General features: G+C 39.0%; 1 protein-coding gene across 3 annotated transcripts; it reads right to left on the bottom strand.

Annotated features, from left to right (window-relative positions):
• Positions 1-164: 164 nt before the first annotated feature.
• TPD52L1 (TPD52 like 1) lies at positions 165-27,388 on the bottom strand. Of its 3 annotated transcripts, XM_033143727.1 has the most exons (8): positions 27,264-27,388; positions 14,148-14,263; positions 10,929-11,077; positions 8,454-8,555; positions 4,650-4,664; positions 3,411-3,449; positions 2,390-2,450; positions 165-771 (listed from the first exon to the last, which is right to left on the bottom strand). In XM_033143727.1, exons 1-8 carry the CDS (start codon positions 27,283-27,285, stop codon positions 640-642), a joined length of 636 nt encoding a protein of 211 aa, XP_032999618.1. In that variant the 5' UTR covers positions 27,286-27,388; the 3' UTR covers positions 165-639. The 3 variants fall into 3 exon arrangements, with proteins under 3 accessions (XP_032999618.1, XP_032999619.1, XP_032999620.1); XM_033143728.1 differs by lacking the exon at positions 4,650-4,664; XM_033143729.1 differs by lacking the exons at positions 165-771; positions 2,390-2,450; positions 4,650-4,664 and having other exon boundaries at positions 3,407-3,449.

The following is a 27,388-nucleotide window of genomic DNA, read 5'->3' as shown; positions in this document are numbered from 1 at the left end:
AGAGCAGTCTTTGTGGAACAGTGGTGGGTGGGAAGGCTGGTGCCTCAGGACAAAATGGCATGTCTCATGAAATAGCTGACCTTTAAAATAAAGCTAGCTGAAGACAGAAGCAGGTAGGAGAAGGAAGAACAACCTGATCATCTACGTTTAGAGAAACCATAAGATTTGAAAAGTGAATATTTAAGCAATATATTATTTGAACAGAATGTTCAAAAGTTCAGTATATAACATATATACACATATAGACAAATCTCTAAGAGTACAACATTGGTAGAAGCCATTTTCAAAAGTGACGCAACTTTCTTATAGAAGCTGGATGTGTAAAAGCATTTATGAAGTTGAGACTCCAAGCTTGTTCCCCCAGAATAGGACTCACTCCCCCCACCCCATGCAATCATGTATGTAGGCAAGTGGCCACATAAAAAAGTACTTAGAGTTAACTGGATAGTATATGGCAACAAATAGCGATCATTTCTGGCATATCACAAGAATCACTGTGGTTCACTCTGGGTACTGCCTGCTTTACGCTAATGTTTCAGCATACAGTCATACTCAATCCTGAAGCAAAAATAAACAGGGCTCCACGTATGAATTGGACCCGAAACATGGGATGGAGAGAATAATTAGCATCCCTGCAGTCTAGCATTGAAGCTCTTCTTCTGTTTCTGGGAGTCGAGTGCTCACAGTGGAACTCTGAGCACTGGCATGGGCAGCAGAATTGAGAACCTCCTCAAAACTTCCTCCAGTATGGCTCGCACCTCCAACTTTTGTCTGAAAGGAATGAGCAAGGGCAGTCAGTAACTAACATTCTGCTAAACAATTTGCCTCAATTTTCTTTTGCATTCTCAAGCCAAATAAACGCTTAGGACTATTATAACTCAAGGTGCTCTGTAACCTCAGTTGCAAAGAATGGTAATTCCATGTTGTCTTTTGTTTCCTTAGCTCTCAAGGTAGATTATAACTATAGTGTTAACTAAAAGCAAAGGTGGTAATGAATGTTTAAAATGGTTCCCTTTGTACTAGATGCTAGAAGTCAGTGCCAGATTGAGAATAATGTATTGATATGTACTGACTTCCACAAAAAAGGTAAGAGGCAAGCTTAAAATTAAATGTTGAATATGAAACAGCAGCAATTTGCCCAAGGTTAACTTCCAAATATAAATTCTGTTCTGTGTAATTTGACTCAAACCATAATAAATCTATATTGTTCTTTATACAGTATGTGGGAAATCGCTCAGCTGATGAGTACCTGTAAACTAAATGCCATTGCCAGTTTGGAATTCAGTTGGTATCAGTAACATGGGAGAAGACAGCAAAGCTAGTTGGTTAGGTGCTCAGATAAAATAAAAGTTGGTATATGACGCTGTGGTGCTTTGCACTATTTAAGCATTTGATTATGATAAAGGCTGGATGAACTCTTCACAGCTTGACAAGTACTGAAAAAGCAAGGGGATTTCAGAGCATGAACTTAGTGCAGTCCATCTTGCCTTTGGCACAAGTGCTAGCGGTGACCAAGTTGGCAATTTTTAAAATTCTCTTAGGCTGTATTTGCACCATATCTGTCACATTTAATCAGATTTAATCTTGTCCCCCTATCTCCCAGACAACATTTCATGATCACAGACATTTACTTACTCTTAAATATGTTTAACTTCCCAACTCAGGTCAGTATATTTTATGAGTCTGCTTAATTTTTAAAAGTTATTTTGTTTAAAATAATCTTTTCAATTAGGAAAAATATTTCCTGAGTAGAATCTTTATTTTCAGTAAGCATAAAATGTGGGTTATTCTTCCTTGGTGGTCTTATCATTGTTTGGTTTTACATCTTTTTACAGATAATTAACCACAACTAATAAAGAACAAACATGCACTACCAAGCCAATGCTCATATTATATGTGAACAAGCTATTTTGAGAAGTGTGGGAGGCCCAAGTATCTATACTCATAGAAATCAGATTAATCCATGCTTCCTTAGCCTTGACTGATAAACATGAGCCCAAACAGGAAAGTCTTAGTGCTTCTGGAATGAGTTTTGGCTTGACCCTTCAGGAGACGAGGTCTTCACAATGTGACACAGCTACCAATAATAGCTTTTGACCGTGTTGCTGTGGCACAATCATGAAGCTGCTCTACTGATCTACTGATCTTAAAGCTCATGATGGAACAGAGAATAGGAAGTTATTTCTCAGGTAAGCAGGGCTTAAAGGGAACTCTGGTTTCTGCTGCATTGGTATACAAATGTGCACAGATAATTCCCTGGAAGGGTAGGAACAATCAAGGGTTCATTTTAGGATAAGGTTTGGACTACTCTGGCTTCAGTTATTTTCAGTGACACACCACAAAAATTAGCTAGTACAGTCATAACCTTTCCCTCAATTCTAATCCATACCTTAAGGCTTGTGACAGTGGTCTCAACCTTTTCTTCAAAGGATTTGAATGTAGGAGAATTCCTAGGAGAAGGTATAACACAGAAAAACATGATAGTCTTACACTTGTTCATGTCCTTAAATGCTTCTGGATAATGTTTGCAGGATTGGGTTCCGATGACAATGGCTTGTGTCGCCATCTCTGGCTTTAATCACCACCAAGCTAAGGGTCAAACCAGCTGCAAAATTATTTGGTCATGTGTGTGTTTAATGAATAGCCAGTGTGTGGATACCCGAGCCATATTGGGATCACAGTTGCTTCAAGTCTTAGATCATGATCCATTGGAAATCAGGCACAAGAAGGCTTGATCCTGATTAGGATGCCTTGGGGAAAAGGGTTAAAGCAACCCATGGTCTTAATCTGGTTAAAAAACAGCCAGCATGGGAGGCCTTAAACAGCCACCATACAAGGCCATGTGACATTTGGCCCTAAGGAGGTGTTCTTTAAAACTACAGACATGTGGGAATGGATCATATGCCCTTCATATTAACTAATGTGACACCTGTTTACCTTTCTGATAAGCTACAAAGTCCTTTCTATGACAGGGCTTTCTAGGGAACACAACAATTACTCCAATTTGCCTCCCAGCCAAGGAGAAAGGACTCTGGTTAGGAAGAAGGTAGACCTGGCCCTCCATTTCCTACCATCCAAGCAAAGTGGCTCACAGCCATAACTGTCTGCCAGCTGGGGCAATTCACAAATGAAAATGGTGGCAAAGCTTATTTGGAAATATATTTCAGTGAAATCTATGAGAATGGATTGGGAATCTTGACTACTCACACGTGAACAACAGAATGGTCAATGGTGCCACATTTGAATTTCCTACTTTCTGTATGAAGAACACTTGAACTAGAAGGCTGATCACAAAGGGTTACAACAATTTAAAATTCAGTACTAAAAGCAAATTACTGTCACAGGAATAGTGTGAAGCCTGAAAACACACATTCAAAGGTCAGGATAAGAAGGTGATGTGGAACTTTTACCTCATAGCAGGCATACTTATGGAATGGCGAATAGAGTAACTGCAATTGAAAAACATGGAAGAGAGTAAACATAAAACTTTATAATATGACCAATACAAATCAAATCACAGTTGCAGACTAATTTAGTTTTTAAGTAAGAATTTCTGGCACTCTTATGTCCTGGAAAAAAACAATCCCGAAACTCACTAAATTAAGATGTGCATCTGTTAAAAAGCCTGAATCAAAACTCAAACGAACAATCATCCTGCTTTGTACATGGGTGGCATAGTTGCAACTGAAAATTGTTTCCATCTGATGGCTATAACTTGCGTAGCTCACCAACTCACCTAATGGACTGTTCCTAACATGAGATTTCTAGACATCACCAGTCAACAAACTGAGAATGCAAGTGTGGGTGGGTGAGAAGGGAGGGCACAGATGGCAATATTTCCAGTAGTGGAAGAGAGTGGGTGCTTGCAGATCAGTATTTATTGTGGAACTTGTACTTCTCAGTGATTAAACCTGGGAGTCTTCAATTAACCATAGTTTCCTCTTTTGTTTGGAACAAACTAGAATCTTTAACCACACTTTGAAGTTTTAAAAATCTTGGCTTGTTCTGTTCCAGTTTGGATGTAATGGGATTAATTGAAGATTTTCAGATTTAATCACAGTGCACTTAGAAAGAAGATGGCAAGGGGTTGATGTGTAGGCACAAGAATCTTCCATAGGATAAATAATAAAAGACTGTGGATATTATTATTTATTATTATATTTATTTATTTATTTATTTATTGAATTTATATACCGCCCTATACCCAGGGGTCTCGGGGGCGGTTCACAGATAAAACTTTGGGATTCAAACAATTGATGAAATTAATTATTGTTCTACGAAAATGCCCACTCTTGGAGAAACAATAAAAAAACAATTTTACTGAATGCTTAGTCCTTATGTTTCAATCTTGGGTGGTGAAGGGAGCATTGTTTTGTAGAAATTCATTTTGAAAGCCTCCATTATGGGTCTAATCTCCATTTTGGTCTAATCTAATCAGGAGCGCATTAGTAACGTTCTGAATTCTATCCAAGGTTTTCTTCAGGGTCTTCAGCAATTTCTGCACTGCCTAATTAAACTATAAAATTAAGATGTCCCAGTTGAAATAATACAAGTTTCTAATCTTGGACCACAAATAGAGGAAATCATGTTGTGTCCTTTTCCATAAAACAGACTCTGCCAAATGCAGCAGCAACATGCATTTATCTTACCCAAGTGAATGTGACCTGGAACAGCAGCATAAGGAAAAAATTAAGAAGAGTTAAGCACTGGTATAATTACAGATCTCACCCCCACCCCCAAAATCCTGAACATGGAATATTCAACATCAAGCGCATTTAAAATGTTTAAATTTAGCTAAGTTGCTAACTGTTCATGCTCTCTTTGGAAACCTGTGAAGTTTGTAAATGTTGAGCTTGCTTCCACAAGTCACCAGCTGCAATTTCAAATTGGTTTGAAGATAAGCACATAATCCAGTTTGAAAACTAGCCCACCAAAGAGCTGTGTCACTTAAGCATGAGATTCTAAGTAATCTGTGTTTGTTACTGAAGCCTTCATTTCAGGCACAATGGCATTCAGGCAGAACATAACATGAATAGCCCTGACTCACAACTGCCTTAAGAGAACTGGATAGAACATCATATGTATTATCCATGAAAACTAAGTTAATACCAAAAGAAGAGTGGTCAGAAGGCCAAATAATCATCATTTCTTTTAAATAAATAACGCAAGTGGGAAGAGGGAGTAGAAGCTTCAAATAATTACAACCCCTGGACTTCTGTGTTTCAGCTCTATCAAATCAATTGCAACAGATGCAACTTAATGGTAGTGGGACCAGTTACTTGCAGATGATAAGATCAGATTACAGAGCAAAATTAAACACAAGGATCAGTTAGAAACACTGGGAATTGTTTACTGTATGAAGAGCAATTAATCAAGTACTGCTGCTGTGAAACAGATAAGAGAATCTCTCTTTTCTGTAAATAATTCTTACTAATTTTCAATAAAATCCTCCAATTAAGGTATGAGAATCTCAAGCAAACTCCATTTTAATGAACGAAAGTTCAGTAGCAGCCCTTGGTGGACCACAAGCCTGGCAAATGTAATACAACTGAATGTGCTAACTGGAGAAACACAACCCAAAATGCAAAACCTTGCTAATTTAAATTAGATCAACTGAATTCTCTGATGATGCAAGCTTGGTCAAGTCCAGAACTTGGTTGCTACGTAAATATCGTGCCATAAAATCTTATAAATTGTCTTCCACTTTTACTGTTGATTTTTTATGTCACAAAAAGCATATTCCTTATCTAGACAGACTACAATTTTATAGGGATGTTGTCTTGATACCTTTATTCAGTACTGTAATGAAACAAAGAGACATGGAAGGTACAGATGACATTTGACAAGTGGCAGCTTACCATGGCGAGCATAAAACCAGTTGGTCTTCATTAACCTGCCTAGTGATTAGAGTTCTACCACACATCAGGTGCATAGTAAAATATAAACTATAACCACCCAATGAATTCTGCACTCCCATTGTTCAGCTGGAATGGGAATTACACATGCAAAGAGGGACTGTGCAATTCTCAGTGCTGGAGCTCCGCATCTAGCACTCATAGTTGTATATGCAATTCCAGATACTGATTTTATAAAATTCTAGATACAGTACTGATTATTGTGAAGAGAAGGTGGCTGTTTTGGTTTTAATAATATATGTCCTTCTTGAGCATTCAGATCTATGAGTTGTCCTGTCCCAGGCCTGATTAGCACTCTTCATCAGGTTTTATAACAAGATGCTCCAATGGATGAAGACCCCAGCCTGAGGGCTTGGCATGAAATAAAATGTATACCCTGTATAATTCACATAACTGGAATTCTGTGCACATTTATTTGGCAGTAAGCCCCAATGAACTGAGTTAACATGCAGAGCCCTGCACTACAGAATATTAAACAATTGTTTGCTTATACATTTTAAGTACTATAGATAGTATGTAGCACCTCTTTTTACTTCAAATATTAGTGAGCAATTTTCTCAATGTTTGTACATCCCAAATTTAAAGACGGAGCATTGCTCTGTAGGACCATAGCACCTAAACACTTAAGAAAGTTAAGAAACACTAATCAATTCAACATAATAAGAAATAGCTTCTGCCCTGAATTTATCTTTTAATTCCCAGGCTGATAACCAAGCTACAATCAGCCCTCCACCTTTCCCGCAGAATGAGGCTGGGACACAAATTCCTTCCAAACTACTGTGGACATTTCCCTTACAGGAAACAGAAAATAATCCCCTTTAAAAAGCAAGTGTTATGCTTAAAATCAGTAACTGTTATTGTAAAGAAGGTCTTCTGTGATCAAGCAACTTATTAATGCAGTATGCTAGACAATACAACTTTTCTGATCTAGCCCTGTTTGCAATTTCTTCCTATTTTATTACTGCAAGGGGTATTCAAACATGAAATAAGCATTTTAAACTATTCATACAAGAGAAAAATTCATATAAAAATGTTACACTCTACCTTTTAGTCTATATGGAAAAATAAATATCTTAACGTCACATTCCTGGGTTTTTTGCTTATGTGCATGGGTGTGTGTTTGTGGTGGTATTGAATAGACAAAAGATTCTCTGTAGTACCAAGTACCATAGATTTGTGCTAACCAAAGTAAAACTTAAAATGACATGGAAGCAAAGGGTAATTCGTCAATGTACACACTGAAATCCAAACAGCATCTCAGCATCTTATTCACTCATTATTTATTTGGCACCATCAGTACACATTATTACGCATTACAGCAGTATTTTTCAATCTTGGGTCCTGAAATGAGTTTGTACTACAACCCCCATCATCTCCGACCACGGGCTAAGCTGCTCTATTGGGGATGATGGGAGTAAGTCCAATAACATGTAGGGACCCTATGTTCAAGCAGAGTATACACAGATAAATTGTCTATACCCCAAAGAGCAAGCAGTCGGAAGAGAAAGAAGGAAAAGGGGGGACAAGGCTAGGACAAGGTCAGCAAGGGACAACACGAGCAAATGTAGTTCATAACTGGCTTTCCTTCAGTTGAGGATGAAGGTATTAGAAATGGCAACACACTATTCAATTAAATAGCACACTCAGTCACTTGCACCTGTAATTACAGAAACCCTAGGAACGCTCTCCCAATTTCTTTAAAGTCACAATGAGGCTTTCCAATGAAGTCAATGAAAAGAGGCCAAACTACTGGTAGGTGTAACTTAAATCAGGATTAGAATTTGCTATTTTTTCTTTTCTTAGCTAGTGACCCCAAGGAATTCTGAAGATTGGTGGTTCTGTGGAAGAATGTGTTTAACCTTTTATCCTGTACCCTCCTAACCTCTTTCCCAATGTAAATCCCTCTATACCACAAATTTGCAGTTAGTTCCAGCAAGTGAGGAAGCAGACAGAGTTGCCTTGCTCCCTTGAAAGCAGGGAGAACCTTGCTCCCCTACAAAGGGAATAATCAGCAATTGCTTCTTCCTCCAGATTACATTTTGGGAGTGAATACTTTGAATCTCTGAACTAATCTACCTTTCCTTGTGTAGAGTATTCTGTTGAGTCAATGAAGGGAGATATGGATGGTTTTACAAAAGTCTTTATTAACGTTCCTTGGGAAATTGATAAAACAGTAAAGTTGCTGTATTTGTGTTTCAAGAATAGCTTTGAGGCACGCTTCACTCTTCAAAACATTTCTCCAAGATCCCCGTTCATGAAAAGAATTAGGGGGATGCAATTGTTGTATCCCCGCTGATGTATTTTATGGCATTATTTAGAAGATGGAATTCCAACATGTAATCTCCCTGGTTTCTCTGGTAATGTGCCAGAATTTAAATCAGGAATACATCTTAATAAGCTATCGTTTAGTTCCTCTGTGATAAACGAAAAAGTCGCCTTAGCCAGGATTCAACATAAATCTTGCAATGCTGGGAATTAAAGAACTGTGGGAGGGTGGGATTTAATTTTCTCCCAGAAATTAAATCAAAACGTCTGTACCTCATATCTCCAAACTTCTTGCTGATGACTGTTCCGACGTTGCTGAAAGCTGCTGTTGCCTTTTGACCTGCTTGACTCAGAGTCTCTTGTGTCTTCTTGTATCTAAGAATTAACAGTTACTACAGTGTAAGCAAGTACTCTTTAAGTTCAAGGCATTTTCTTCTCATGCTGTTTAAATCAGAAAGCCATCAGAACTGTGACTGCTGTGCATTAAACTCATTTGCAGAAACAGCACAAGAGAAGGGGGTGGTTTTAAAACAGCTTACCAAATGCTAATATTCATATATGGGAGTTAACTGTATTTTATGGCCCAAACATAAACAACTTTACCCAAAGCAGAGAAATTGGTAGAAATAAAATAATAATGTCAGGATGTACCCAGATTTGCCAGGGCATATACAACAGGAAAAGACTAGCCTCCAATATTAAAAGTAAAGGGACCCCTGACCATTAGGTCCAGTCGTGGACGACTCTGGGGTTGCGGCGCTCATCTCACGTTACTGGCCGAGGGAGCCGGCGTACAGCTTCTGCGTCATGTGGCCAGCATGACAAAGCCACTTCTGGCGAACCAGAGCAGCACACGGAAACGCCGTTTACCTTCCCGCCGGAGTGATACTTATTTATCTACTTGCACTTTTGACGTGCTTTCGAACTGCTAGGTGGAGAGGAGCTGGGACCGAGCAAAGGGAGCTCACCCCATCGCAGGGATTTGAACCGCCGACCTTCTGATCAGCAAGCCCTAGGCTCTGTGGTTTAACCTACAGCGCCACCCGCGTCCCTTACATTAAAAGTACTTTGCTGCATATTTCTCTCTAAAGTTTGTTCCTATTCTAGTTAATACATTTTTATACTGTAAGCCACTCTGGGACCTTATGGCAAAGGGCATGCAATAAATAATAATAATAATAATAATAATAATAATAATAATAATAATAATAATAATAATAATTGCTACCACTGCTATTAAACCTGTATGTGAAGAAGCATTCAAAATATTTTTACCCTTCTACAGTCTGATGAGCGAGAATGTTGAGAACAAATTCTACTACTGCATTTTGCATAATATTTAGGATGGCTCCAAGATACACAAAACAGAAATGAACAGCAAGGTGCATAACTGGGACAGAGTCCTTGGTCACCAAACTTCATGTTTTTTCTTCCTGCTTAGCACTGCAAAGCACACCCCCACAGGCATTGCCAAGCCAATGGTAGACTACCATCGCTGGCTGGTGGGAGGCATTGAGCCTGATGGATCACAAGTTGTGCAGACTGTTGGAATTTTGATCAAGGAAACCCGGTTCAAATCCTCACAAAGCCATTGCACCCAATGGATGGTCACTGGCAAACTGCTATCTCACAGCCTTACCCACTTCAGAGAGTTGCAGGGATAAAATGTACCAGAGCTCCTTGGAGGAAGGTGGGGGACACAACTGTAATAAGCAGGCAAGTAATGATAAGCCATTTCAGTAATTTTGCAACACTGCAATTATTATTCTAGGGTTCCTTGATGGTCTCTAGAGTCTAGACCACAGGTGCGTATCCAAAACAGTTTTGCTGCTTCTCCTAACAGTCAAATAATGCAAAGAATGCTTCAGCCACAATCCTCTTAAATATGCACATGGCTGATTTATGCAACATGCTTTGACTTGCTCTGCTTGCATTCTTCATCAGGGTTGCTAAGCTTTTTAAAATTCACAGGCTACCTATTCAGCTACTAATCTATTTGCTGAGTGTGCATTTTCACAGTTCACCTTCTCTTCTGCCTGGAGATATATATTTAAGGTACTAGTCTTTAAAAAAAATGCCATTAATAATATATTGTTCATATTTTCATTACTACTATAAATGAACAGAATGGCATTCAAAAAATAACTATTCAAATTTGCACATGCAGCTGGTACAACCATCACAGTAGAAACCAATGAACAAACGTTATTGCTTATTTTCTTTAAGCCAGTTCAGGAAATTTTTCTATTATTAGAATGAAGACAACTGCAACTAAAATTCTCTCTGTTGAGTTCTTTTCTATCTTGTGCAAAATAGTCAGCTGAATTTTATTCAGGTTAGATGCAATGAAATCAATGGACATAATTGTGTTCTTTAATTCCAAGGGGTCCACACTGCATAAAACGTAGTTGAATATTGTACCATGCATAGTTTCCATCATCAGCACTGCAACCCCAGAGTCGTCCATGACTGGACCTAATGGTCAGGGGTCCCTTTACCTTTACTGAATTATTTGCCACATGTGTATTCCATATAATCTCCAAAGAGTTCAGCGTGGCACATTAACTGCTTTCATTTTTATCTTCAGCAAGGATGGGGACCAAGGCAATGCACTGAGCTTCAAAGCCCAATGGGAGTTGGAACCTAGGTCACTTTAAACAAAGTCCAACACATTAGCCATTGCACCATGCTGCCTTCATAATGAGAGGAGTACAAAGGAAAAGGATGTGCAGAAGGTTTTTTACTCACGCAGTTGTAGTTTGCACATCATGCCAGCCCTTGCTGAAGTTCTGTTTCAGTTCATTCATCAGATTAATGCCAAGCTTTTGTTTTATTTCCACAAGATGCTTCTCTTTTGCTGCCAACACTTGTCGCAAAGTTGCAATTTCATCTTCAAGCTGAATAGAATTAACAGAAGCAAAGTTTGCATTATTCCTCTTCGTGATAAACGTAAAATGGTTTTAGGTGACACAACTTCTTCAAGTACAAAAATCCCATGGTATTTGAATCTTTAAACCTAATAAAGTGGCGTCAAAATAATCTCATATGTATTTAATTGCTTTTCTCATTGACATATGGACTACCAAAATCCACAAATATAATAAAAGACAGAAATGGCTTGGCTAGCAAACAAGTTAGGAGCAATGTGTTTGCCTGCTCATCTATGGGTTTATTAGCCATAATGGCTCAAACTGAAAGTTTGTCAGGCAATGAGCTGCACAACGTCATGCGCAAGGATCTGTTGTACTGAACAGATGGTTAGGAAGTAATTTGCACCTTTAAGGAGAGGCAGTGTATGTAAAATAAAAATGGCTCCCATCAGTATAACCCAGAAGAGACAGAAAAAGCAGCCTAGAAAAAACAACAACATGCTGGTAAAGAGAAAGCTATTTTCTTTGTGTCATTATAATAAAACCAATTAAGTTAAATATAGCCTTAAATTTCATCTGATTATGTAAAGCAGAATAGTCAGGTTGTGAAGGGGGGGGGGAGTAGAACAGAGAAGGGCTTGGGTGGGTGCAACAGTCACTTCACTTTTTTTTTTTCCTGGACTTGAAAAAACTGATTAGTCCCAGTTTAAAGAAATAAACATCTTCAGCTGCTTTTCTATTACTGCAAATGTATTGTTAAATGAAACATTGTGGTGGATTATACAACATTTAGTTTCATTTTCAAATTGTCATTCTTCAAGGTAGTCTCTTCAGAGACATATTTATCTTATGATGTGAAAAATGTTAATTCCATACACAGATTGCCCTTTCTGAACCGGGCTATTTTTAACAGATTTAAGCTGAGCAACTTCACTGTCATTTGGGCACTGAGTGCATTTTATACATATGAATATTAAGTTGCAGAACCTAAGTTTTCATGGAACTGCACAGATGGTATCAGCTATATACACAGCAGTATGTTACAAATAAATCATCTGCTCTCAGAAGCTATTACATTTTGAATTATATGAATTATATGTTGAATTATATGTTCCTTAGCATCCATGAAAATCTTCACATTCACTGTACACTTTGTGGATTATTCAAGAAAAATACAACTGGGAAAATGCAGTACAATTGGGAAGTGGGAAATCAGGGCTTTGGGGAAAATCTTAAGATGGGAATGTGACAGTTCTAAGGCTTTTAAGGCAATGATACAGGGAAATATTTTCAAAGGCACTGAAAACCAGTAGGCAAACTACCGGTACTCCCATTGGAGTACAGCAGCCACTTCAAATAGAATGAATTCATTAGAGCTCCAGAAACTTAGTAAATTCTGAAAAATTCCAAGCATTTCAAAATGCAAATCCCCCATGCATTTTCTTTGAACAATGTAATTATATACCATTTGAATGCTGTGAACAATTTAGGACAGTCTTATGATCTGAGCTGACCTAGATTTCATTAACTGCTGTGACTACAAACAATACGTATTGCGTATCGAGGACCTCAATCCACCCCCCATTGACTTGACACAGGAGACAGATTTTTGGTTTGGGTTTTTGGCAAATAATTTAGGGCCACAACTTTATTTAAATACAAATTCGGTGAGTGGTTGCGTAGGCATTGGTTCAGACTACTGTCACACCGGGACAGAGGCTGGCCTAGAACCAGCGATTGGGAGAATGCGACTGAGGAGAGTTAAGGACGGGGGGGCTGCAACGCGTCCCTCTTCCTCAATGGTCCCGGGGACTCGGCTTATGGCCCTAACCCCTACCGGGGGCATCGGACAAAGCATAAGAGTCGCCGGATTCCTTTAACGGAATTCCCAGCATCAACCTGATTCTGGATGGGCAGCGCCCAATCCAGCAATCCACACAGGAACCAATGCCTAACCGCCAACCTTACAAGTTGTGACAAGTTGCTACTGCAGTAGGCAAAACCAAAAGGCACAGCCAATCGGCCAGATGGACAAATTCCTACTGGGCCCCTGCAAAGCAGACGACCCCATGACAGGCAGAGCAAAGTCAACGCAGAGGCCTAAGAAAAAAGGGGGGGCGGGATGGGTGATCAGCAGCCGAAGCCAAGAGAAGGAACGCCCTACGTGCTGAGGCTTAAATAGGACGCTAAGCTGTCCATCACAAGTTGCAACATTAACTTTTGCCCAGCAACTCCTAACTGACCATTAGCTACTAAGGCCGGCTACCGGCCCCACCCCCACAGGAAGGGAATGTGTCTTGCCAGGTCCCGATCGCAACACGTGCTCTTACTCATGGTAGAACCCGATTTGTGGGATGTGCCTGGAGGATGAAGGCCTTAACCTCTGCTCACATCACTGAAAATGAAAGACCGGAGGACAAAGACTTATACATGTGAAACACAAAATAATTTATGCCTGCTTTCATGACTCAAAAACGGGTGGTGGAGACATAAAAATGAAAGAACAAATACATTAGTTTCAAAGTATTACTGTATATTAATCAAAGAAACCTCATTTGTATATTTTGAACTGATGGGTTTAATGTTATTTTATTGATCACATTTATATCCAAGCTCTTTCTCCAAATAACTCAAGAGCGACATACATGGAAACACGGAATCACTCCATTTTATCCTATTAAATAAATTGTATGGCAGAAAAAAACTGATACATGAAAGTTGCCCAAAGCACTTCATGGCTGGACAGGTCAGCCCAAATTTTGGCACACTATCCATTCTAGAGCATTGGTTACATTCTCAATGAACCCATATGCAAGAATGCTCTGTTTAAGGAAAGGGACTACCTGGCTAGTTATTGCCCTGTCACCAATTACATTTTATTAGAAAAAGGTTGAACTCTGCTCAATCCATGCAGGAACCACCACTTCACACATATGGTGGCAAGGCATACAGTCATGGTATTGGTAAGAAATTAATGCAATTGCTTTTACAGGAATGTGCCCAAGGAAAATTGCATGGGAAAAGATTGGCATCAGCAGTGATTTCCTAAACCAGCCCTTAGTTTAAGATGACATATTCAGGAGACAAAGAACATTACCTTGACAAGTTCAGCTTTTAATTCTTCTTGCTCTTCTTCAGAAATCATGTTGGTAAAATCAACATCAGTGACCATGTCTTCATCTACTTCATGTAATACTTGCTTTTCCAACAGACCTTTGAAAGTAAGATGACAAGTTTCAGGGATTTTTTCCCCCTAGATAGGAAATGCAAACTTGGTAAAACAAAACAAAATGCCTTGTTCAAATCTCTTTTAAGTTTTTTTCTGAATTAGTAAGGATCTTAACAAGGAGGAACCATCATGTAGAAGAATAGCAAATGCTTTGCGTGCAGAATGAGTCAGATTTTATATCTAATTAACAGGTGATTAGGTTTCAGAGGTGGAAAAGACCTCTGCTTGACAATTTGGAAATCCATTGCTAGCTTCAGCACTGCTACTGCCATTTTCAGCAAGAGCACCAAATCATAAAATAAAGCAAAAGAACAGAAGCAAAACAAACAAAAAATCCAGAGCAGCCAATGTCTAAATATTTAACAAGCTGACATAATGTATATGAGATACACACACACAAACAAACAAACAGCAACAATAACATCAATTTTTGTCAATTGTACACTAGAAAGATGTAAAATTAGGTCTGATTATCAAAATATGTTTGGGGACTTCTTTATCTGATCCACAATAACTCTTTATTCCCACTTTAGAATATGTACAAGGGAAAACAGTTATGTACATCAGATGACATATTAATACCAAATCCCAACTTGCAGAATATGAGAGTGCAATTGCCCTCCTGTCCCACTTGCAGGCTTCTGTTAGGCATCTGTTTGGGCACTGTAAGAACAGAATGCTGGACTAGATGGGCCTAGATCCAGCAGGGCTCTTCTTTTGAGCCGAGTGGATTTTCACACATAGCTCATGGCATGTGCACACCAGTCTTTTGTTTCCAGAAAGGCCATTTCAAGTCACAACACATACAATCAAGTTGTACAGGAGAAAACCCATATGAAAGAGCTACCAAAGCGCCAGTGTACAGTCTACATTCTACAGTGTACAGTCACCCAGAATATAACCACAATGTTACCTTGCTGGAAAATGTGGTGATTTGAAAAATGAAATATATACCTTTTAATTACCACTTATATGGATGGAAAAGAGAAACACATTGTTGAAAAGAAAATTCTTTTATTGAGAGCACCCATTCATCTGCTAGGAGATGTTATCACACAGATTTTCTGACAGCAAAAGATAATGGGAACCAGGGTGGATAAAAATCAATGATTTTTTTTTAATTTACCGGTAAATTGGATTTTTAAAATAAAACCCTTTTGGAGGAAAAATCTTTCTAAAGTTAGTTTTCTATTTAAATTACATTATAGTCCAAAGGCTATTAACATCAGGAAATAAGGATTTGTTTAAGTTTTTCATGTGTGCTAAAACTTTTTTTAAAAATTGTTTAACTGCACCAGTTAACAAACATGGATACATATGCTATAATGTTATTGTTTTAGTTAAGTAAATTGTTTAAATTGTTATTAAGGAAATGATTATTTTTCTCCTTCCAATAAAGCACAGCAGAAAAGTTGTCCAAATATAAACAGTTAAATTATGAAACCTCACCATAATTTCATAATTATCAGTCTATGTATTTCTAATAGTATAACCAAATCAGTAAATTTTTATATAACAGTAAAAACTGCTCTGAAAATGTATTATTCCAAAAATGAAACCTTTATCTGGTTGTAAATGAGTCTTTCTGTAAAAAAATGATTACGCAACACAATAACTGAATATGGGATGTTTTTACATGCACAAAAATCGTCTGCACCCTGTCCTCCATGTTCCATGGACAAGACCTAAAATTTGCAAACTAGTTTCTTCTGTACATAAAATATACTTGAATGATGTACCTAGCCTCTTAGCTTCACTTGACATTTCCATTTACAACTTGTCAAAAGAAGGAATATTCTCTTTAAACAGACCTGTGTAAACAGAACACAGAATTTGTTCTATACTCATATTCTTACTCTCCCTTCAAAATATGCTGCTAAGCAACAAGCAGCCCAGTTCCCAAATGTTGCCATCTGTGTGTATATTTATTGTCTTGACCTAACAGAAATAAGAATGTCATAAGGACACCATAGCACCAATTTAGATGTATTGGTATTCCTAATATCAATAAAATGCAGTCCTAACACACAAAATATGATTCTGTTATCTTTGTAGCAATCTATGCCTTCCGTTTCCATTTAAGATTTCTGCAATTTCACCACCGTGAAAGTAAATACAGCCACTTTTTCCTGTTGTTATTCTATCAGTACCAGCAAGCTGAAATCCATATTTCTGTCAAATGGACCAATGATCATGTCCAGCTGGAAACTGAGCCAAATATTTTTAGTTATTTGTTCCTTGTAAAAATGAACCAGTAAGACAGATGAGGCGGGTCCCCAACTGATTCACTCCTACAAATAAATAATCTCTAGACATTCCTATATAAACCCTTGAAAACTGCAGATGACATTTGTTCAAACCCAATAAATGTGTATTATTATTATTATTATTATTATTATTATGTACCTCCATTCCTCCATAAATCTTAGGGCGGTTCACAACATAAAAATACAAGATAAAACATACAAAATACATAATAAAAAACCAATAATCACCTTCCCACAAACACATTTAAAAGGCCATAGAATGCAAATTAGTTGAAGGCCTGGTTATAGAGAAACATTTTTGCCTGGTACCAAAATGCATGTAATGAAGAAACCAGGTAAGTCTCCTTGGGGGCATTCCGCAAATGGGGAGCTACTGCAGAAAACTCTCATTCTCATGTTGCCACCACCGGATCTCTCGTAGGAGAGGCACACGAGGATGATCGCAGGGTCCGAATCAATTCATATGAGGAAAGACAGTCCTTGAGGTATTGTGGCCCTGAGTCGTTTAGGGCTTTATAGGTCAAAACTAGCACTTTGAACTGGGCCCAGAAACTAATTGGTAGCCAGTGCAGTTGGGTCAGGATTGGTGAAACTGTCTTGCCCCAATGAGCAACCTAGCCACCAAATGCTGCACCAGCTGAAGTTTCCGAAATGGCTTCAAAGGGAGCCCCAAGTACAGTGCATTACAGTAATCTAACCTAGAGGTTACCAGAGCCTAGATGATGGAAGTTATGCTGTCCCTGTCCAGATATGAGCAAAGCTGATGGAAGGCCATGGAGCCTTCTCTGTGGCTTTATACCAAGGCAGCTCTTCTGTTGTTCAGTTTCAGAAGACTTAATAATAAAAGCCATTCATATGTCACATTGCAAACCTTTCTAACCTTCCTCTTGCAAGCAACAGATCAGAATACTATTCAAGCATTCTTTGAAATGTATGACATTATGCCTAAATAGCTTTTTATGCAACTATTTATTTCATTATGATTAGATTCCAGTAGGAAGTATAATATGTAAATGGATGGCAATCAGGAAGCCCTTAGTACAAAACACTACATTCAGCTCACACTTAACTAAGACATATGGTATTTACTCGAATCTAATGCTCTCCTTTTTTGGCCAAATTATGTTGCGAAAATTAAGGTGTGCATTAGATTCGATGGCAAATTTACATTCAGCAGCAAATACTTTTTTTGGTTTCAAGGTTCTGAAAATTGAGGTGTGCATTAGATTTGATGGTGCATTAGACTCGAGTAAATACAGTATTTCTAGGATCTAGGACTGGCAACATGTTTCAAAGCCTAGATGCTAGGCCCAGATATCTATACACCTGATCACTCGAGGGCTCGAGATTTTTCAAGTTCTACTGTTATGATATTGCTTTATTAATGTATTTTAATACAATGATGACATATGGATAACCAAATTGTCACTTCTCAAAGCCAGCCACTTTCAGTCAGACTGCCACTAGCCTTTTCCCCACTCCACACATCCACTTTTAAGACATCTAGCCACCAGGAAACCTGAACAGAAATTCCAAAGAGGTGGAGTTGAAATCAGCACATCCAAGTCACTTGAACTATTTGTTCCTATTGCACTAAACTGATCTGCACTGTGACTGTGTCAATAGCCTAGACCCTCTAGATCTGCTGCAGTGTTGATTCTAAATAACAAAGAGAGGAAAGGAGATGCCTGGACTGAGTATAACAGATCATCATCAACATCATCATCCCTATGATGACAACACTCCTTCTAAAGACAACAACACTGTAAGGGGCAAAATAGAATCAATACCCTTGCTGATCCCAGCAGATAGTGCCACAGTACTTCTAAAGCCAACATGTCTCCCATCAGGTGGAATGGATTTCTGAGTGGCACAATCCTTCTAAGAGGGTATCAGTACAGTTACAACATTGTTCCAATGGTGCTGCTAATATTCCCCTTAACAGATGACCATGTTCTAAATGGCGCAGGACTTCAATCCTTTTAAATACCTTGGAGTAGGAAAATAGAGTTTACCCATCACTGTGATAATGTGATTGGGGAAAAAAATCTATCCAGAGCTCCAAAAAGGCCAGCAAGAAAATATGACAAGCACAAGTACTGTGCTGCCACTTTTCATTACAGTATCCAGTATTTTCAAGCCCATAAATAATTCTGTCTCTCCCAATAATCATGGCTGCACCAGCCGCAACTTGCAAGACGTTATACTTGACCCCAATCTGAAGAAACTCAATTCATACCACCACATGTCAGTCTTTTTATCTGGACTATTTGGGAAGGTAAACAAAGCAACAAAACAGGCAGGCTCTTCCTTTCTCAGCGGGAAGCTAACTTCTGGAGAGTGTAGAGATGTAGAAAAGATCCTCCTATCCCCCCTTAATCACATATACTGGAAAATAAGCAAGTGGAATAGATTCCTTCTTTGGTATGCCTTTTCGTTAACCACCATCATAACTGGAATATGTGATAAGCAAAAATAGAAAATAAATTTCAGTGCATCAGCCTTGGAAGCACCAACAAGAGTGCAAGCCCACCTCCCAGGAAAAGAAATTGCACATGTGTGGAATCAGTGACTTATGGATTGTGACCCTCCTGATTACAGAAAAGTAACTGTTTGCTAGGAAATCCTTTATCTTTGAACTTATTTCTTGCTTTCCTATTTAGTTGTAAGTGAGGGAAAAAGGACTGCCATCTAGTCTTTTACCATGACATTTGTACTCTGTCCTTCTCCAAAGAGTTAAAGGTTGCATAGATCTAATTTTTATCTTCACACCAACCCTGTGAGACAGGTATGGCTGAGTGCATATTTAGTCCTAGGATTTCCACAGCCAAGCACTGCACTGGCTTTCAACTCACAGTAACTCATATTACTATATACTGATGAAACTATGGAAATATATTTGCACAATTAATTAGTTATGGTGAAAATTTCCTCCTCTTGAATGTAGTCATAAAAAAAAAATTGGTCCAATGATCTTAACGGGGGCTTACAGGCATTGCCCAACTATGTCACAAACATAAAGGATTTTAATAGACATGTTGTATATATTTTAGAAAATACAGTGAGAAGTTCTGGGTGCATTGGGTAGTTCAATTAGAGACATACTGTAAAATGTCAGGTTCAAATTATCCATGAAGTACAGCACATGCTGACCCAGCTAACATATGTTTCTCTGTTGCTGCCTGATCTACATTTCTATTTCTCTCCATCACATGTACAACCTTCTTTATCATCAGCTTGTGCACCTAATTAATTCAGACCTTATGACAACTTAAATGGCACATCAAGGACATTCAAAAGAAAACACAGAAAGAAACTTTGGAAATTACAGGAGTTCTCTGCTTCCTCCCAAACAGCTGCTTGACTATGGGTAGTTGCTCTCACATTTGCTTAATTATTTTAGTTAAAATGCCACCCTTCAGCAATATGTACTCAAGCCAACTGCACATTTCATTTCCTTACAGGCAGTGCATAGATTTATTATAATTCTTTCCTGCTGCTTAAACTAATATTTGAAGTCAATAGATATTTAAAAGCAAATTGCCACTGCTTTGTTGATTAACTGCTACTGTGGTGTTGTACAAACTGGGGGAAATAATGCTACTGAAAATATTATATTTCAGGACAACGCCATTAATTCAGGGCCCTGAATGATACAGAGATTCTAGTCTAAACAATGGTTCAATTAGGCCTAGAGATTTTAACTGTACCATAGTTAACATAAGTTAAGAGGAACAGATGAACTCAGAAAGGAATACTGGACTCATTGTCATAATTCACACTTTTTCAGAGATTTAGGACACTTTGTATTAGACTGCTTCTGCTCTCACTTCTAGGATAGGGCCAATAAAATGTTAGCAAATGTGACTTTCTCCCTGACAGTGGAAGAACTCTTACCCAAACCCACAGATAAGAGGAAACAAGAAAGTTATTCATAAAACACAGATACTGGAACCTTCACATCAACTTTATAAAAAGAGGAAAGAAAAGCTGATGGCAGAGAATGACAATTTTTATGATTCTCAATAAAGTAAAACAATCTTCTCCTTTTGGACTTGTCAGAACACTTGTTCAATTCTGGTCCTTTCCCTTTTTGGTTGCAGGATTAACTGGCATTCCTAATACTTATCCAGTGTGCTTGATTCATATTTTGTGGTTTTGCTATTCTATATTGTTTTGGTTGAGTTACTGTGTTTTATTATACCTTTTTATATTATTCTTTGTATTAGGAAGTGCTGTTTGTATTTGTTAATACTTAATTGTTGAGCTACTTTGAGCTGAACCTGGCCGCTGGAAAAGCAGCATACAAATATTAACAACAATTACAATTAACTCTACTCTAAAAATTAAAAAATAGCAGCTAGTCATAGACTACCCTGTCAAGCAAGGGAAAAGTAAGATCTCCAAGTTGAAAAAAGGAATGGAGATAGAGGGAAAGCTCCAGCTAAAACCTTACTACTTGATAAATGAGGCTCACAAAGTGCTTTAAATATAAGCTGCATAACAACAAATACAAGAAAGCAAATATTTGAACCCTCAAGGTTTTGTCCTACATTTGCTGGCATGTCAGAATGCCTGGAAAATATTTCTATTCTGTATGTTATAGAAAATGTGGAACAAAGAACAAAACTCTTGGTTCAAACTGATTTTTAAGTAAAGTATATGCTGACATAATTAATAATGTACAAAGTGGTTCAACATTTCTTCGGCAAAATGACTGTTTGCAATCAAATTTTGGCTTAATAAACTAGGAAGTGCCCAAGCCACATGCACCCACACCACTTCACTATGCATGCTCCTTTATCCTTCACTTCTTTTTTCATGCAAGTGACAAAATAAACTTGCAAGTACCGGTACCAATTAACCAGAGCTTCCTGTTCATGTCCAAACTGTGAACTACAATTAACAGCTTCCAAACAAGCCTTAAAGTTGGCTTCTGATTTTAGCTTGTTTGGATGCAATTAATCATGATTCCTGGTTTCTTTTGCCACTCAGTTTCTGCACATCCTTGCATATTAAGTCAGAATCTAACCGCCTGAACACACCCAATGGTATTCCTATTGAAAACAAATTAATGTATCTTATCAAGATTTAGATCTGAGCAAACTTCCAGTTATGTAAATATTTACAGATCCCAGATCAGGTTTATTAGATACCACATCACTCACAATATGAGCTACAATAAATTGATTGTAAGCTTAAAAAGAGGCTACCCTGTGAAAGGGAGGTGCATGTAAATACCTTGTAAATACTCAGTCTCACCCAAGCTGCATTCTTCTGTTCTTTTCACACACCCAGATAACTTCCCCACTGCACATTTAAGTGCATGTCTACTCTTGCCCTCTACTGACCATCACCTAGTCTTCTTAGCTCCCATGGAGGTACATCAGTGGAACATCATAGAATATTAGTGCTCCTTTGTCAAGTAAGTATTGACTCAGGGCAATCCACACTAATAACTCCACTCTGATCGAAAACCTATAACAGTATTTTAGCAGTGAGACACTATAAACATTGGACTCATTATGGAAGAGATTCTGTATTAATATGTTTATAATAAAAGGTCAGAACGTGACAAAATTCACACAAATCTCGTAACAGCTCAACAAGACAGACATGGGACTGAAGAATCAGTATCAAACCTATTTATTATTGCTGCTGCTAAAGAATGACTATTTGCTTTGCAGGTACAAACACACAAAAATAACCATAACAAAAATCAAGAGAGTCAACATTACACAAGCAATAGAGTCATCTGTAGCTGTGCAAGGTAATTATCCACAGTCTCCGATGTGTTAAGTGTGGATTACAATTCTGTTTAATTTTTGCAGCGTAAGCAGTGAGATTGCTTCATATAGCATGCAAATCATCTTTGGTTATCCCCTTGCACAAGGCTCTTTCTGAATTCACTTCTCCATAAGTGCCATTCTCCATGGCACCTGATACCATGTCTCCAACCATTATTAATTATAAAAAATATTATACAGTAACAACTAACAGAAGCATTCTCAGCACTGTAAAAACATGTAAGCTTACAAATTGAGCACCAGTTCTTCCAAAAGTTATAAAAATGGTTAATGACCATGTTAAAAATAATCATTGGGGATATAGTATTAGGGGGGGGGGGGCAAATGGCAGTTAGTCCAGCCAAGTCAATGGAGGGAGCCTCCCTCAGACTAGGCAGCTAGGCAGTATGGCCACAGATGCAGATTGTTCTAGTTTGGCTCCAAGTACAACAGGCCTATCAAATCTGACTAGGATATTTGTGAGATTGAGATATGAACGAATTCAAATTACATGCTGCAGCTCATCAGCTCTTAATATATTCCCAGTTGTCTTTTGTGGTAAAGAATTTAATTCTTCAGAATATTATTGATGAATTCCATTTACAAAATGGGAAGCAAGCCAAAAATTGGGGGAAACCCATTATGCTGCAATCCAAGCTAGAATTATTAGACAAGCCAAGAACTGCAGTTCAAAACCCTTTCATTTTGTTTAATCACCTTCTTTAAACCACTAAACAAAGGGTTCAAGGAGCATGCCTGTTACTTGAAAAGGTTTGTTCCCTGTGTGGGTACCAAACAATACACCTTTCCTCCCCTCATAACCTTTTCACAACAACAACAAAATTAAATACCCCTTTACAGGCCCCACAGAATAAATAACAATATGTAGAAAGCATGTAAGCAGCCCAGGCACTACATGTATTCTGGGTAATCCTTCAAAATAAGGTTTAACTGCTAAGTCATTTTGCCGACACTATAAGGGAGGTGAACAGAGAGTGCTCTGGCCTTTGATGCCCATTTAGATCTACAATTAATAATTAAATGCCACACACTGAGTAAAACCGCAGATAAGTGTGCTGTGCGGTCAGTCAAAAGCTTCTCCCAGGCTCACATCTGTTAAATAGGAAAGCAAGTTACAGCAGAGCATTTATACACTAATCTGACAATATTTGAGGGAATGCTATGCATGAAGCTATCACAGGGCAGGGATGTAGGAAAATGGCTCTTTGGGCTAGGGCGGGGGTAGGCAACCTAAGGCCCGTGGGCCGGATGTGGCACAATCGCCTTCTCAATCCGGCCCACGGATGGTCCGGGAGTAAGTGTGTTTTTACATGAGTAGAATGTGTCCTTTTATTTAAAATGCATCTCTGAGTTATTTGTGGGGCCTGCCTGGTGTTTTTACATGAGCAAAATGTGTGCTTTTATTTAAAATGCATCTCTGGTTTATTTGTGGGGCATAGGAATTTGTTCTCCCCCCCCCCTTCAAAATATAGTCCGGCCCACCACATGGTCTGAGGGACGGTGGACCAGCTCACGGCTGAAAAAGGTTGCTGAACCCTGGGCTAGGGGCTAAAGGGTTTGAACTGGTGCATGCAGTTACGTTTTTGTAGCAATCATCCGTAAGTTGCTGCCCATCTGCCACTTTTGTTACGTTTGAATTCCATCTTATGGTATGAAAGTGTGCGTGCTTAAGCTACAATCATATGTACATAAAACTCACTTACTTCTGAGTAAATACACACAGGAAGGTGCTGGGGGAACATTGTGCTTGTGTAGATGCACATAACTAGGATTTACAATTGACAGTGGCTCTACATGCTGACAATTTCTTCAACTATACATACATCTATACACCATGTACAGTTTATTGCTCAATTCATTGTACTCAGCTGAGTGCAATAATGCTTAAGGGAGCAATCCTAACCAGTGAAGATATGACGGGACAACTCACCTGTTTAAGACAAGTTGCAGCCTAACTGCATCTAGGGGGTGGGGGGGGGGTGGGGGAGTGGCAATATAATTCATTTGCTGCCTGTCCTATGAGATGAATTTCGTTACACCTGCATTTTTGATATTGTAAGTTTATTTTATTTATTTGTTGATGTATTACTTAACACCTTAGTCTCTAAGTGGTGCACAGTAACTTTGAAATGACAACAACAAAATGCCTGCTGAAATAAAAAAAAGTATTCCTTAGGCATTACACCAAGATCTGTGGATGAAACTCACGAATGAACAGAGTTAGGATACAGTTTGCCCTCTACACCAGCATATGTTGCACTGGAGAGTTGCCCCATTATAGCCAGCAGGAATAAATATGTCAGGGTGGCAAGGCAAACCAGACTTCTTTGACATGATCTGGCAGGGGTGTGTGTTAGAATGGCCAAAGCTGTACTGATGCTCAGCCCTACTGGCCCCCCACTGCCTACAGAATGATGCAAGCATCACCCTGCTGGCACACACCCTTACTCTTCTGCCCACAAGCAGAGCCCAAAAATAGGCAGGGCCGTGAAGGGACAGGGCTAAGCTAGCCTGATATCTGAGCCAGGCCTGTTGGCTGAACCAGCTGCAAGCTAGTGCAACCATCTGCCTGTCCCTCCCCTTCTGCCTAGGCTGCTGTGAGCACAGGGCTAGAGATGCCAAGGCAGCCCCACCTCCACACTGTTTTAAAGTCATTTATACTGGGTTCAGGCCAGCTCAGCTGTGGGGCAGTGGAGATTTGTCACATCCTGACCTAACCTATCCCAACTGGCCTATCTGGGAGTTAAGATTCCATTAATACTCCTAGATAAATAAACATAGGATTGAGGTGTGAAACAGAGCCCAATTACATTCAGATCAGTGTTTGAAACTCCCATTGTTCTAGGCGCATTTTGTGATGGGGAACGTCATTCACACGAGCAGTTTCTGAGTTCTGAGCGCAGTACTTTAATTTCAGATTAAAACTGCAGAGTGGAAGGAAAGGAGGACCTTTTTCTGCCACCCCATTTCCAGCTACTCTCTGAAGACTGGAGAAGAGCCCTTCTTAAGAATATTAGGGGAAGGACTAGACCCTGTGAAAAATAAACATAATATTTTAGTTGAAGTTCATTCATTTCCAGCTTTGTATTCTTTTTATAAAAATGTGCACCTAGACATTCCGTTGTTGCACCTATAACCTAGGCTTAAGGTGCCATTTAGCTCCTAGCTTTCATATCTCAGTTTCTAACACTGATTAACAAAGACAAGTAATGGTGAATTAAGAACACCACTTGCACTGTTCTTGAGACTAATTACTAGCATGCATATTTAATCAACAAGGAGGCTCTAAAATTTTATTCCTTTCATAAGGCAGGTGGAAGAGGTTTATGCACATTTCTCCCTCAAGAAAAAGAAATCAAACATTTTCAGATACATTAATGAGATGGAAGAGTGCTTCTTTTCACTTAAAAATACAAGGTGGAGAACATTCTGCAGTGATTACTAGGCCTAGAAACAACTCAGCAGTGTGCATGCGATTGACCGAGTCATAAGAAGAGGATTATACTTTCCACTGTGAGGACAGAGGTCATTAAGAAGCAAATGCTGCATAGAAAAGCTCTAATTTTACTAGATATTCCTCTACTAATAGCAGACATTTTAATGCTACCCATATTGAGCTGAAATGCATGAAATCTGCCATAAATAAATGTGTACAGAGACACAGCAAACAGAGAAAACTATTGGTCAATAAAGCAAAAGCTATGATCAGGAATAAGGTTTATGGAGCAGTAGATTTTTAGGTGGTATTACAAGAGTTTGTTTGCTTTGAATTGCCAAACTTGTTATGCAGCAATCCAAGCAAAGCCCTAGAGAGATAATACTGCAATAGCCCTCATGGAAAGATGGTTTATATATCAACCAGATGATCATTAGCAAAATAAAACTTCAGAAGGTATTGTGAAAGCTGTTTCATCCCCAAAGCCCATGAGAGCCTTTAATTAAACAAAATATTTATTGCTTTCCCTACATTCCGAGTCAACAAAGGAACTTTCGTTCTGTGAGTGACAGGTAACCAGCACTCCTATCCCAGTAAGAGGACAAAAAATGTTAGTGGAAAATACAAGTGTGTTGTTGTTGCTGTTGTTGCTGCTGCTGCTGTTTTAGTGTACTAAAAGGGGGCGTTTTAAAAACACATTACTGAAACGTTATACACTGAGTGCAAGGAGGAGGAGAAAGAACGACAATAGAATTATTACTGGCTGAGGGTGGTGGTGAATGGATCTTGCTTGGAAAGTAACTGGGATGGCAGCTTAAACAATGCATGCTTACATGGGAATGTATTCTACTGAACACAATGGGACTCAACTTCAGGATTGTGCTCCACAGCTGTTACCCTATGCACACATGCAAGCATGTCACACACTAAAACAGTCCAGTTATTTGGCTTATCAGATTGCACTTTGTGAGAAATTAGTGGAGTGGAGGGGGGCGGGCGATTTTACTGGTTTCTCTTCAGGTTCAAAAGTGGCAGTTTGTTAAGGGACAAGAAGAGACCCGGCCATTCAAGGTGGTCAGCTGTGTTTTGATTCTCAGGAAACAGCTCCGACTTCAGCTAATCACAGCAGAGCACTCAAAAATGTACCTTGAGAATATATATATATATAGCACCCATAACTCTACCGATCCACAGGAAAGAAATAACAGTGGACCTCACACTTTCCATAGAAACAACCGATTATTCATCAAATTTTGCCATGCGGATCTCTTCAAAACTTTTTCTACCTCCTATCATGCAGAATGAGGGCGGGGTGTGGATTCCAAAACATTACCAGCCCCACTCCAATATATAGATATAGATATAATCACCGAGCGCGAAACTGAGAGGGGAAAGGAGAGCGGAGAGACACCCCTTCCAGAAAGGAACCGGCGTGCGCGCCTTTCCGAACCGCTTGGCCGCCGAAGGAACTGACCTTCCTCCGCCTGCGCTTCCATCTCCCCCTTCAGGGCCCTCCGGGATCCGCTTCTTCGGCTGGGGAGAGACTCGCTGCGGCCCCCGGGCGACTCGAGCGCTGCCCCGCTTCCCGACTGTTACTCC

The sequence above is a fragment of the Lacerta agilis genome, chromosome 3 (assembly GCF_009819535.1).
Source record: "Lacerta agilis isolate rLacAgi1 chromosome 3, rLacAgi1.pri, whole genome shotgun sequence".
Taxonomy (NCBI): domain Eukaryota; kingdom Metazoa; phylum Chordata; class Lepidosauria; order Squamata; family Lacertidae; genus Lacerta; species Lacerta agilis.
This window is presented reverse-complemented; position numbering and strand designations above follow the sequence as displayed.